This window comes from Colossoma macropomum, unplaced genomic scaffold, assembly GCF_904425465.1.
Source record: "Colossoma macropomum unplaced genomic scaffold, Colossoma_macropomum, whole genome shotgun sequence".
Lineage (NCBI taxonomy): Eukaryota > Metazoa > Chordata > Actinopteri > Characiformes > Serrasalmidae > Colossoma > Colossoma macropomum.
Genome location: NW_023494802.1, coordinates 7305996 through 7319704, shown reverse-complemented (window position 1 = coordinate 7319704; position 13709 = coordinate 7305996). Strand labels below are relative to the sequence as shown.

The 13709-nt window shown below is 38.3% G+C and overlaps 1 protein-coding gene across 1 annotated transcript; it reads left to right on the top strand.

Annotated features, from left to right (window-relative positions):
* The first annotated feature begins 297 nt into the window (after nucleotides 1-297).
* LOC118822416 (integrin beta-7-like) lies at nucleotides 298-13650 on the top strand. The gene is made up of 14 exons (XM_036591457.1): nucleotides 298-513; nucleotides 3339-3418; nucleotides 4628-4817; nucleotides 5220-5390; nucleotides 6312-6547; nucleotides 7261-7419; nucleotides 7547-7642; nucleotides 7744-7833; nucleotides 8857-8997; nucleotides 9624-9814; nucleotides 11608-11834; nucleotides 12705-12915; nucleotides 13133-13314; nucleotides 13442-13650. Exons 1-14 carry the CDS (start codon nucleotides 459-461, stop codon nucleotides 13579-13581), a joined length of 2169 nt encoding a protein of 722 aa, XP_036447350.1. The 5' UTR covers nucleotides 298-458; the 3' UTR covers nucleotides 13582-13650.
* The last annotated feature ends 59 nt before the right edge of the window (nucleotides 13651-13709 follow it).

Sequence of the window (13709 nt, the reverse complement as noted above, 5' to 3'; positions counted from 1 at the left end):
ATGAACAGCCCACTGCTTCTTGAGTGTAAGAGAACTGAAACCCCCAGACAGCTGTGAAAATAATCAGCCTACCTAATAATTCAAACTACATTTCAATATATTACCTTTATAAGAAATGCATTTTTATTCATTTTCTTTGTGCTTCTTGCATTTTTTTCTTTGTTTCTTCCTGCCTGAGTAAAATGAAGAAAATCGTAGACCATGTTCAGCCACTCATAAAGGACGGTCATTGCTGGGTGTGCCTGATCAGTGCCCATTCTACCATATCATGAAGTTGCTTTCAATGCACCACAGTTTCCATCTTTGATTGTACAAAATATTTAATCGCATGCTTTTTTTGTGCAGCTCCAGACCTCTATGAGGAGTCACTCTTTTAAACCTTTTTTCCAGACATTAAATTAATATTTTCTTTTCACAGCTGAATTAGCTGAGCTCTAAACTCACTCTGTTTCTGGACAATGTTGAGACAGAAGATATCTTTGGCTGTCTTCATGTTTTGTTTTGTTCTTAGGGGTAAGTCAAATCCTCAATCTAATATTTAGATGATACTATTTTTACTGCTATTCAAATATATCTGTGATAAAAGAATTTAATCTTTTTACATGTTAGTCATTAGCATTTAGTTACTGATTCCTTTTGTTACTAATTATGATTTGTTCATGAGAGCATATGATTTGCTTCAAAAAGAGAATAATGGAATCAGCTAACAAGCTGATAACTGATGACAGATGCTGGATATCTTAAGAAGTTCTGCTGTAGTCCCTCAGTACCTCAGTAGTTTTTCACCCAGTACAGTAACACTTTATAACAAGAGGCCGCTTTATTTAGCAATGTATTCCTTTTCTAAGTGTTTGTTATTGATAGTTAATGAGTTGTCCTATCGTTTCACTATTCATCATCCCCCAGTGGAGGATGTGATCCCCTTTTGAATCGTGCTTCCTGTGAAAGTTTCTTCCTTTTTACTCTTAGGGAGTTTTTCCTCACCACTGTGGCTCTTGGCTTATTCTCTTGGGTGTAACAAAAACAGCTGATGCTGTCAAAAGCTGATGCAGGGCTTGTAGAACCTCACAAGTATAACTATAAATGTTAAAAGTCCCTGCTGAAAAAGGACAGAGGGAATCCCCAGCACCATCTTAAGGGCAGTTCTATTACTTTATTAGCTGAAGTGACGGGATGTTAGCTTAGCCTTCTGAGGGGCGAGAGAGCGAGCGAACACCAGTGTCGACTTCAGCAGCAGAACTTGCCCAGAAATCATGGTGACCTGACACATTTCCCTTTTCAAACCGAAAATAATGGCAGACAAAGCTATTTATAAGCCAAAGCAATAAACTACTTTTAAATCATTAACATTTCAAAACCATAACATTTAATTTGCTGGGCTTTAAGGTACAAACTACTCCACCTATACATGACTGCACAAACAACTTCATCACTTTCCTCTGCTAGCTGGCTTATTAGTATGCTAAAGGCTACACGGCTAGCAAGAAAAAAAGAAAGGCGTTACACCATGGTTCTACTTCAGTGCTGTGTACAAAATGGTTTCCTGATCTTTATACCCTGTACTGTATACCCTATATACACTGTATACACACTGGCATAAACACTACCAGTGCAATATAACTGCTGAATTTGACGGCAGACCTGAGAAGAGCTTATTTGCATCTGTAACAGGTCTGAATAGAGCTCTGTGAAGACACTGCCATTGTAGCTGGGCTCGGTAATCCTCCTCAGAGAAGCTGCATCTTCAAACCAAATAATGCAGTGCGTTATGGGTATCCCCTGTCTGGCTGTGTACATCAGTCGTACACTTATTGCGGTGCATTGTGGGATTGTTTGAGTGCACTGGATCTGAATTTTTCAGACAGCACTACAAAATTGCAGAATCCGAAAATATTGCACTATACAGTAAGGTGACCAGATTTCTGAAATGAAAACCAGCGACATTTCCGGTTTGATGGTCAATATATCATTAAAATATCCAATGTGTTTGATAACTGTTGTACTGTAATAACCTATGGTGAAGACCGACTCATCTCTCCATCTAAAATTGGGTACTAACTAAGTAACTTTGTAACCCATGTCAGAAAATCATACAGTAGCCTAACACAATGAGCACGCAATGGTAAACTATGGAACACTCAATAAAGAAAATGGGCAGCATGCATGAGAATAAATACCAACAGTCCTACAAAAGATGTATATTTCTTGTTTTCCCCCTTGCGAGATTTGTTTTCTATAAATAAAGTCACTAAGTAAAAAGGGTCTCAAAAGGCACTAAATCTAGTGGCTTAGACAGGGTTGTTTCGGTGATACAATTACCCTGAAGATTCAGTGCTTATATGAGCCCATAATTCACATACAAAATATTTTGGCAGTAAATAAGACTACAGAAAAAGCATGTGGCTATAGCCCAAGAGCCAGACCCTAAACACACCCCTGGGCAGCTCCAGTTCTGGAGAGACAGAGACGGCTGCCATCAACATACACCATATGGATGGCTGAAAAAGTGACACAGTTTCAAAAATTGTTGCACTATTTGTAGATCACATGGTAGCTACATTCAAGTAGACTGCGTGCTGATCAGATAGCCTACCCATCACCTTTATGTATCACAGTTAAACTAGCATGTAATAACTATGTAATCACTTAAAACAGGACATAGACAAAATGCTCATGTTTATTAAGATAAGCTACATGTTTAATATTTCAAGTTATAGAATTTTTGAGTTTTAATCAAATGGTCATTAATAACAAACTATAATTAATGATTAGATTTCTACAATTCAAAATAATTATTCATTATCTGTGTCTCTGAGTAAATGGTTAATAATTCACTTCTGTTAATGCATATATAACCATGATATAACTAACCATGATGTAACTAACTAAAAACTCTTAGATGAATATTAAGGTGCTGCTTATTAGGGCCTGTTATTATAAAGTGTTACCAATAATTGATGATTTGCAGTTTGCGAGTTTGGACCATGCCTTCAACATATAGTGTAGTTTGAGATGAGACTGTATGATGATGAAGTGGAGAGAACCCTGAGAACTCTAAGTTCTGGGCAGGTTCTTCTTTAAGCTAGAAGGCTGGACCCCCATCTAGATGAATAGAGGTAGGACTCACAGATAGAACTGAGGAACAGGGATTAGACAGGATGGAGGTGGGGTTTGAAAGCTTCATCACAGGAAACAACAGGAAATTCTTAGGATAGGTTGAAAGGGGAGGGGCTTCAGGCATGGTCCTCCTGTTGAACTTCAGTTCTAACTCCATTTTGTGTTCCTAAACATTATTCTTCTAACATGATTTTGACTTCCCAAACATCTTCTGTTTCCAGGCACTGTAGGTCAGTGCCAGTCCAATCCTACCTGCTCAGAGTGTGTGCAGCATGCCAGCTGTGCTTGGTGTAAGCAGAAGGTGAGCAGTTGAACATTCCAAAATTGTCTGTACAGTTTTTCTGGTGTCATCATGAAGATTTAAAATATTATGCCAACAAATCAATTTCCTAAACAGTGACTTTACTGGAGAAGTAAAATGCTTTTAATGTACCTCGACACATCAAGATTTGTACCCTTTATATAGAGCTAAACATATATTTCACAGAACATTAGGCCAAATCCTCCAACTCGAGATTTAATGAATCAGTCAGTATTTAATTTGTCCACTTTTTATTTTTGTGCACCTTCTGCCACTTTAACTCTCCCATTCGTCCACCTTAAAAGCAGCAAGTTACAGCTACAACCTCCCAACAAAAGCTGCTCCCAAAGCTCTCACTGACATGTTCCTCTTCAATGAGACACAGGCATTTACTCAAACAACTACCCAAACTCACCTCAGCTGCCTCACACATTTCCTATTCATGTGCATTTAAAATGTCTAAAAGAGATGGTTCTGAGGAGATGTAAGATAATCCACTTGCATAATGAAGGGGAAAACCAAAGGCAAATAACTGAAAAAAATGGAGTTTGCAAACCTGGAAATAATAAAAAAAAAAGATACAGAGAAAACGGGTCTCCTTACAACCCTACAAGACGTGGTAGACCACCAAATCTGTCAGATAAACAGTACTTAAAGCTTTCATCTTTGAAAGAGAGGAGAAAATCAAGCTCCACTCTTGATTCAGATCTGAAAAAATCAACAGCTATTTCTCAAAGCTATGGGGCTGAAAGGATGTGTAGCTGTCAAGAAGCCATTACTGAAAAAAAGAAATAGACAAAAAGAAGGACATTTGCACTAGAACACTGAAACTGGACATCTTTGATGTGGAATAAGGTTTTATGGACTGCTGATAAATTTGTAATTGGAATTACTGAATCATGAGAAGCAGAAAATACAAGGAGGTGTGAAAAAGGTCCTGCAGATTTCTTTGAAAAACTGAAAGCAAGTCTCCTTAACAGACTAGAAGCTGTTAAATAGGTAAAGAGCGGGCACACAAAATACTGAAAGATCTGACATAATACTTAGTTGTTGAAGCTTTTGTGTAATTTTTTTGTTAAATCAATGATGAGTAATCTCTGACTTTTGCACAGTACTGTACATCATTTTATTTACAATGCTAGTTTTCTCCTGTCAGAATACTACTTAAACATGACAACTGCAGTGATGAATGTGTGTGTGTGGTTGAAGGGTTTTCTGAGTCCAGGAGAGCCAGACTCTAAGCGTTGTGACACTGCAGAGGGTCTGAGGAGAAGGAACTGCTCAGCGATCATTGACCCCAAGCCTAACGTCCAGAGCATCACTGACACAAAGCTGGGCAGCAGTTTGGACAACGTGGTCCAGCTTCGACCACAGAAGCTCCATCTCAAGCTCAGAGTTGGTGCGCATGAATAGGCAGGGCTAAAATGCTGCAGGCTGAAAATGTGGATATATGCAGATGTGTTGGTTTTTGTGACATCACTACAACGTTAAATTAAAAATTCTATTTGACTGTTTTCGCATTGCTATTGCTATTGCTTTGCATAAGAATAGAAAGTAAATGGTACATTTTGAAACTTAAGTCAAACTACTTTATACAATAGTATATAATTTCTATACTACATCAAAAAGTTCAAAAATGAGGTTTTGCTCTTTAAACCAATTACACTGCCAAACAAGTTTATAACATGTTATAACATAGTGTAACATTTCCACTGTCAAAAGAAAACAAAATGTATTTGTCTATGTGATGTGATCTATATGTACTGTTTATTGATAGACTGATATTTGCATTGTTTTGAAGGAGTTCCCCACACGTTTGAGGTGGTGTTCAAAAGAGCTGAGGGCTACCCTATTGACCTGTACTACCTTATGGATCTTTCATTTTCCATGAGAGATGATTTGGAGAATGTGAAGTCACTGGGCCGTAATGTCGTCTCTACTTTGAAGAACTTCACCCAAGCTGTGAGGATTGGTGCGTGTGCTGAATGATTTAACATTCATATCCTTATATAAAACCTATCTAACTCTTTTTTTGATTGGATTTACTGTATTTTAATATTACTGTTTCGCTATTTGTATGTTTTGAACCAGTGTTTGTATGGGCTGCATTTCACTGTCCTTCTGTAAGCTTTTAACCAACTTTTGTTTTAATTGTCTAGTCCTTTTTTAGTCTCATGGATGTTCAGTACTGTAATTTCCACTCAAACTGGCTTTTAAGGATAAGTTCATCATATTTCGATGTCGGGGGGAAAAAAGCATGTATTTAACAGAAAATTAGCCTCAGAAGCCTCAACAACTAAATATCTTTTTTTTTCAGTATTTAATGTGTTAATTTTTTTTTCTTTTTTTGCAGCATCCATTCATTTCAGAAGACTTGCTTTCAGTTTTTCAATTAAATCTGCAGGGATATTTTTCAACACCTCCAAAGTTCAGTCTTAGAAGTTGGTTCTGCTTCTCACGATCCAAACATATTCAGTGATGTTGAGGTCTGGACGCCTGGGTGGCCAGTCCATTGTTCTGGGAACATCAGCTGTTTCTTTGTCAGATCTGAAGCAATGGCTGAGCTAGATTTTCTGCTGTCTCTCAAAGATGAAAGCTTTAAGTGGTGTTTGGTGGTGTTCTGTGTATATTTTAGTAGTTTGAATTCTCCTGAATCATGAATAAGTTGTATTTATTATTTCAACTGGAAATTAAACAAATGAAGGGTGGTATCTGACCTTCTCACAGTGCTGAAAGTTCTTTCATGTGTACTATAGAAAATTTTTAACAACCTGATGGGCAATTATAGTCTTGAACTCACCCAGAGAGAGCAGACGATTTATAGTGAAATGATGATGTTAAATAGTGTGTTTTGTCACCCAGTAATGTAACTAACTACCTTTCCTACGTGCAGGTTTTGGAGCTTTTGTGGACAAGCGTGAAAGTCCCTACGTTAACATAAATCCAAAAAAATTGGCCAATCCTTGCCCCCTGAACCAGTGTCAGCCATCGTTCAGCTTCCAGCATGTTCTAAAGCTCACTGACAACATGGAGGAATTTGAGACAGAGGTCAGCAAGCAAAAAATCTCCACAAACGAGGACCTGCCTGAGTCTGGCTTTGACGGAGTAATGCAGGTTGCTGTATGTGAGGTAACTGTAAAAGGATGTTGGATGATGATAATATAACTAGATAGGGAAAGTTTGTGAAAACACTTTAGGTTGTCTTGAAAAAAACAACTAAATACACTTTAAAAGTTAAAACAGTTGTGGGTAGCTGTTGATTGTTTTTGATAACTTAATTGTGTTAATATAATAACTAGGTGGTTTTTAGGTTGTTGCTAGGTCATTTCTGTGTCATCCCAGGTTATTGCTAAGGTGTTTGTAGGCCATTGCTGTTGTATCCCAGGTTACTAAGGTTTCGCTAGGCTTTTGCTAAGCTATCCCAGGTGGTTGCTAAGGTGTTGCTAGCCAGTTGGTATGCTATGCCTGGTGGTTGCTAAGGTATTGCTAGCCAGTTGGTATGATATCCCAGGTGGTTGCTAAGGTATTGCTTGGCCACTGCTATGGTGTCCCAGGAGGTTGCTTTGTCGAGACAACCTAATTCTTTTTTTTTTAAACAAATGCTTATAAGAGGGACCAGAAACAAAATCTAGAAGAAAGAAAAAGACTTAAATAAATGAGTAAAACTTTGTAAAATATAAAATACAGATGAGAAGGCCAATACAATTGTTGTGAGAAAACAACAAAATGACTGATAAATAAAAGACTGTGATAGTAAATAAGTGTCTCCTTTTAGTTTCCAAATACAAATCAAAATGAGTTTTGCTGCATTTGAATGATCTTCAGTTTGCTGCTCTCTTCAGAAAGAAATCGGGTGGGGCAACGTGACCCGTATCCTGGTGTACCTCTCTGATGATCTCTTCCACATGGCTGGAGATGGCAGGCTCGCTGGTATTGTCAGGCCAAATGATGGAAAATGCCACTTAAATAGTATGGGATTCTACGAAAAGGCCACAGTCTACGTAAGACACACAAAAATACCCTTTTATGTGGATATAGCAGTCTGTATAACCGTTTTATAACATTTATTGAATGATTTTCAGTGACAGTCATGTTGTTTACATGTGTTCCCATCATGCTGTTTTTTAGGACTACCCTTCGATTGCCCATCTTTCCGAGGTCCTTGCTAAGAACCATATAAAAATAATATTTGCGATTACTGAGAAAGTTGTTGAGAGCTATCAGGTCATTGTCTTCATTTATTTATGTGGAACTTTTTTTGCAAAAACGTTTACATCTATATTCTCTGCTGTATTCTCACACTTTTAAATGCATTGACCTTGTAGGCAGTCAGTGAATTAATTCCCCAGTCAGTGGTGGGCATTTTGGAGGATGACTCCAGTAATGTTTTACAGCTCATCTCTGATGCCTACAATGTAAGTAAACCAGCATACTGTGAAAATAAAATCGGGGTTTTAAAATAGTAGGCCTGCGAACAGTTTTTTCTTGACCCTTCAAATACAATTCTTCCAAATTTTCAACATTTGTATATGAAGATGTAAACAGTGTCATTCATAGTGATCTGATGTTAAATGCTCAGAATGAGTCAGAATTGGTCAGTTGTGGTGAGGGGAGTCAGACGTCCGAAGCATTTAATCCCTCTAAATGCTACCTTACAGAAAATTATTACATGAAGTGGTTATAAATACGCTATCTGATGCCTGGGAGATCGTTTTTATTGCTGACCCCTGGTTCCTATCATCACCACTAAAAAAACACTCAACAACTCAATTATGCAGAATTTTTGAAAGATCACTGAAATTTGCCTTCAAATCATGTATTTAGAAACTAACCTGGAGTTATGAAATCATGGTTTGATAAAGTGTGTGAAATGTTGGCTGGCTGCTCCAGCACTGGCTAGCTGCTAACTCACTCGCCATAGCAGCACTGGTGCTAGCTTCAACGGCAACAAAATGTTTAGTTTAACAACTTGTCTTTTGGAAATGCTATTTTCAGATTTCAGATTTGCAAATATGTTATGGCATATTGTACATTTTCTCAAAGGTATCCTGGGCATAGTTACAGTTGCTAAGCTATGAAGGACCAACTTGGGTAAATTAATTTGCTACAGCACCACCCTGAGGCAGACTAGTGCTGCATCTCTAGTTAGTTAAGAATACCGAAGAGAGAAGCTCGCCGATTGTGGGTTAAGCAGCTAAACAGTGACCTTTCACTGAATTTGTATTTGAGGACCTGTTTTTACCTGATGAACAACATCCGTGAAAATGTCATAATAAGTTTATTTTCGGAGACCCCCCACAATTTTATTTTGAGACATTCAGGGGGTCCAAGAGGTTAGTCAGCCCCCCCCCCTCGGCACCACCACCAGGCCCCCTGTATTTTGCACCTTGGTTTACTAGCTTGAAGAAAGCCTTCAAAGAAAACTACAATATTCACAGGATTTGGTTTCTAAGCTGATACTGGAGCATCACAAAGCTCCAGCAGGACTGGACATCTCCTACAGCTCACACTGCAGCGATGGCACCAATACTCATGGCCAGAGACGAGGAGAGTGCAGAAACGTAGGCTTCGCTCAGCAGGTAAAAAAAAGGTGTAAATCTCTGACCTCGCATTTGAATATGACATGATATTTTTGTTATTTTGTACACCCACATATTTACACGGTAGAATCTAGACAATACAAACAACACACTAAGCTTTGTTTTGGGGTTTTAGGTTTTAAAAAGGGCAAAAATTCATACTTTACTGGACATTCCAAAATCAATGCTGCTGATTCATCACTTTCAGATGAATGCATTTAGTCACTGTTGTTAGGCTCAGGCTTCAATGATTTTTGACTGCTAGTTTTAGTGCAGCACAATTTTTTATTTGCTGTATTTATTCAGTACCTAGTTAAATAAATTGAGGGGAAAATTTAACATAAAATATAAAATGTGCCATAATTTTTGCATTTTGTTTTATTTTCCCCCCAATATGTTAAATTCAGCAAATAAACAGTAATTGTGCATTAAAATGTGCAGAAGTGTGTTCTTGTAGAGGATGTGTTAACTTACTTTCACTCAGAAAATCAACAAAATATATAATCTGACCAGGGTATCCAAACTAGCCAACTGTAGGTAGTGGTGTAAAAATAAAAATGAATGTTAACCAGTTTTCAAACTGTCAAGTACTTACAGTATTCTGAACGTTTGCTTTTCTCTTGCAGATTAATTTCACCGTCACGGTGAGCAGTTCAGTATGTTTCTCCGACATCCAGTCCTTCATTATCAAACCTCAAGGCCTTAATGAAGAGCTTTCCGTGACGGTGGAGACAATCTGCGATTGCGATTGCAGCGACACAGAGAAGCAGTCAACGGAATGTCATGGCAATGGAACATACACATGTGGCATCTGCAGGCAGGTCCCCATCTAAACCTTGGCTCACGGTTTTCAGAATGGTTACATTTCAGACATTTCCTCTTGTGTAACTGTACGCAGAAATTGCTAAATGATCTGAGGCGGAAGCTGGTATTTGTTTAACAATATGTCTATTGTGGAAGTGCACAAGAGACAAATTGTACACAGTTAAAAGTAAAGGTGCAAGAAAGGTTCTTTAGAGTAATGCTGAATCATCTTTTAAAGGCCCTATACCCTGATACCCATATTTTCTTGTATTTTATTTAGTTTATTATATTATAACAAAAACAGTTGTAATTCCCTGATTTGTTATTGTACCTTTCGACTGATATATGTAAATGACCTCTGATTTGACTGGATACCCTGTATTGTGTTTTGTTCAAAAAGAAGTCTGGGCTGAAACATCCCTTGTAACTTCAGCATTAATGGATGGGGCAAAACTGCTACAGACTGAATAAGCGGATATACTGTACTTAAATGTGTTGGATTTTGTGGCAATTTCAAAACCTTTCCTGGGGCATTGGCCTTATTAGACCATAGACTATTAGACAAACCAAACGCTGGCTCTAGAGGGTACCTTTCACATTTTTACATTAAAGCAGCAGCTTAAAGTTGGTGGTGCTGTAGCACTGGTTGGAAGATGCAAAAAGAAGAAGAATCAGTGGTTGTTGCCTGGGCTGGCCAACCTTTTTGTGTTGTAAGAAGTCTGAAAAAAACAACTTCTGACAAATGAAGGATCATACTTATTATTCAGCACAAGAAAAAGCAAAGCAGGGTGAATCCTTGTCATCAAAAAAGCAAAAACATGGTGCCCACCTTAGGTTCTACATCATGCTTGGAAAAGGAGGGGTGAGGCAGGAGTTTTCAGTCGGTTGCAATCTGCAACCTCACCACTAGATTGCACTAAATCTTACACACTGCACCTTTAACTCACAAAATGTGAATATAGGCCAATTTTAGTGAACAAAAACTGGATTTTGGAAACTTGTTAACATTAATTAAACCAGGGAAAACATTTAGGCACTTGACGTTAAAGCAGCAGGTTTTTATGTGTAATCAAGAAGGGGTTTTAGTGACAGACGCTGCACCTTTAGAGGAGCTAATGCTAAAGCTTACACTTGAGCTAGTTAGAGCAATTTGAGATGCTGAGAAGGACTCTTCACATTTTACACAAGGCTTTTGAGCAAACTTTAATGAAACAATGTCAGCAGCTAAGCTAACAATTTAGCTAACTGATCTCAACCCTTTTCTGGAATGTTCTTTATCGTTAGACATCATATCAAATTGATTTTTGAAAATACACTTAGCCAAATAAAGTTAAACTTACCTCAGAAGTGTTGTCTTCCACACAGATTATTCCAAAACTTTTTCAGTTTCAGGAGTAAGATTGGTTCAGATGACCAGGACAGCTTATGTCAGGCATTATACATTCCTCAGTAACGCCTTTTCATCATTTTAGTGTAATAATTATAATTAATACTAATTTACTGCCATCGCTCTAACTGCAGTTTTGTTTAGAGGACTTCTGTCAAAGTTTTTCCATCTCTGTAAGAATGAGAGCGTCAGTCATTATTAGCACATGGTCAATTATAAGTGTGTTACTGTATGTTGTATATATGACAGATAGAGATATATATTCCTTAAAAAAAGAACACTGAAAGGTTCTTTAGTAAACCCAGTGTGGTTCTTCTATGGCACCACTCCAAAGAACCCTTTTGGCACCTTAATTTTTAAGAGTATTCTTCTGAATTGTCTTTGCACGTGTAAGTAGTATTTGTGCATTTTGTTTGCAGCTGTGATGAAGGCTACATTGGTCAGACGTGCGAGTGTGAGAAGCAGCAGAATGCAGACTCCATATTGACCATGGATGCTGCATGCACACACAATAACAGCACACAAATTTGCAGCGGTCATGGGAGCTGCCTATGTGGTCAATGCATTTGCCGCAGTCACTACCGAGGCCAGCACTGCCAGTGTGATGACACCAGCTGCAATTACCACAAAAACCTCATCTGTGGAGGTAGGGAAGGGCTCAGCCCCAAAAACAAAAGGTTCAGCAGGATTTACAATGATTTACTGCTGTATCTTCATTTTTTTATAGTAAGTCTTTCGTGATATTGCCCAAGAATTAGGATCCATTTACTTTCTACGTATCTCCAAAAGTATCCAAATCCCTTTAATCAGCGAATTCAGGTACTGAATAGTCATACAGAGAGATATAACGTCCCCCAGCACTGGGCCGTGAAGCCCAATCCTCTAATTAATAAGGTGTGCATATTCCCTATTAAAGGCCCCTCATCCATTTTTCTTGTATTTTGTTTTCCCCCCGAGGTCCAGTTATGACCTTTGTGTGGGTTTTTGTACCAAAAGCAGCCATAAATCATTTTGAATGACAATTTCCATCCTCTCTTAATCCTTTAGAATTAAACAGGCTGTACTTGTTACTGTGCCTTTAAAACAAATATATGCAAATGACCTCTATTTTGATTGGCTTCCCTGTTCTTGTTCTCATTCAAAAAGCAGCCTGGACAGAAACACGCCTTATAACTTCAACATGAGTGGGGTAAATTTCTGTAGGCTGGATAGGCGGATATATGTCTTGGTTTTTGTGACATCGCCAAAACAATTACTTCAAACTAGGCTGTTTTGCTGCTGAGTTTCCATCTATGGAATGTGTGAACGGTGGAGCAAGGGGTACATTTTGAAACTTTAATCATGTTTATATAGTACATCAAACAAAGTAAGGAATTTTGGTTTTCCCATAAATAATCAACCTCTGATTTTTGAAGGAACACTGGATGAGCAGATGCCCACAAACCTTTGATAATATGGTTATTTTATACATTTGTTAGCACATCTATTGACTTGAGCCTTCTTTTGGCCTCTGCAGGAAATGGGCGATGTAACTGTGGCACTTGTGAATGTCACCCAAACTATGAAGGGCCTGCCTGTGAATGTCCTACCATTGCAGATGAGTGCCATACAGGAAATAGGAGTATATGCAGTGATCATGGGCACTGTGAATGTAATCGATGTATATGCAATCCAGATTTCAAAGGCAAGCACTGCAATGAGGCCCTGTATCCCTGCCTTGAATATGGGTAAGAATTAAAAACCCAAGAGCCTTGTGTTCTGGCTGTCTAGACACAGATTAAACCCCATCCTAGCCACTGTGTGTGAGACTTCATAGTAGAATGTCTATTACCAGAGCAGTTTTACTAAAGACTCTAGCCTTGTCTGGAAGATCAGACCAGTAGGACATCTCATTAAAATATAAATTCGGTTATTTTACTCATATTGGTTCTTTATTCCCTCCAGGGCTTGTGTTCGGTGTAGGTTGTCAAATACATCAGGAAAAGAAAGCTGTGAACAAAGCTGTTCCTCTACTGAGCTCATTTATTCACCTGAAACACAAACCTTTTCCTGTCATAATGAAATGTTTTTTTTTAATGTGGAGTCGAACAGTGAGACTGTCCGAATCTTCTACAGTGAAAAGCAAAGTGAGTCACATCACTTGCAGGACAGATTTAACTATTCTGTTCTTGAATCCAATATAGGAACCAACTGAAGAGCATAATCAAATGGCTTCAGTGCTGTGCAACATTTGTATTCTATCTCTCTTTTCAGACCTCCAGACCTTTCAGATGTCCATGTTTGGGACCTTGGTGATCTTCTGCAGCGGAGTTGGAGGAGTTGTAATTTTGGGGTCCACTATGATCTTAACATACCTTGTACTTTTAAACATCTACTACCAAATCGTGCCTTAACCCTTTAAAATACCATCGTTGTTACATACTAAAGCTTATTATCCAGTAACTACAGGGACTTCAATGCAAACTGGCTGATCTATTCTTAGGTTACAGAAGTGTGTAATAAACGCTGGGCCTGCCAGTGG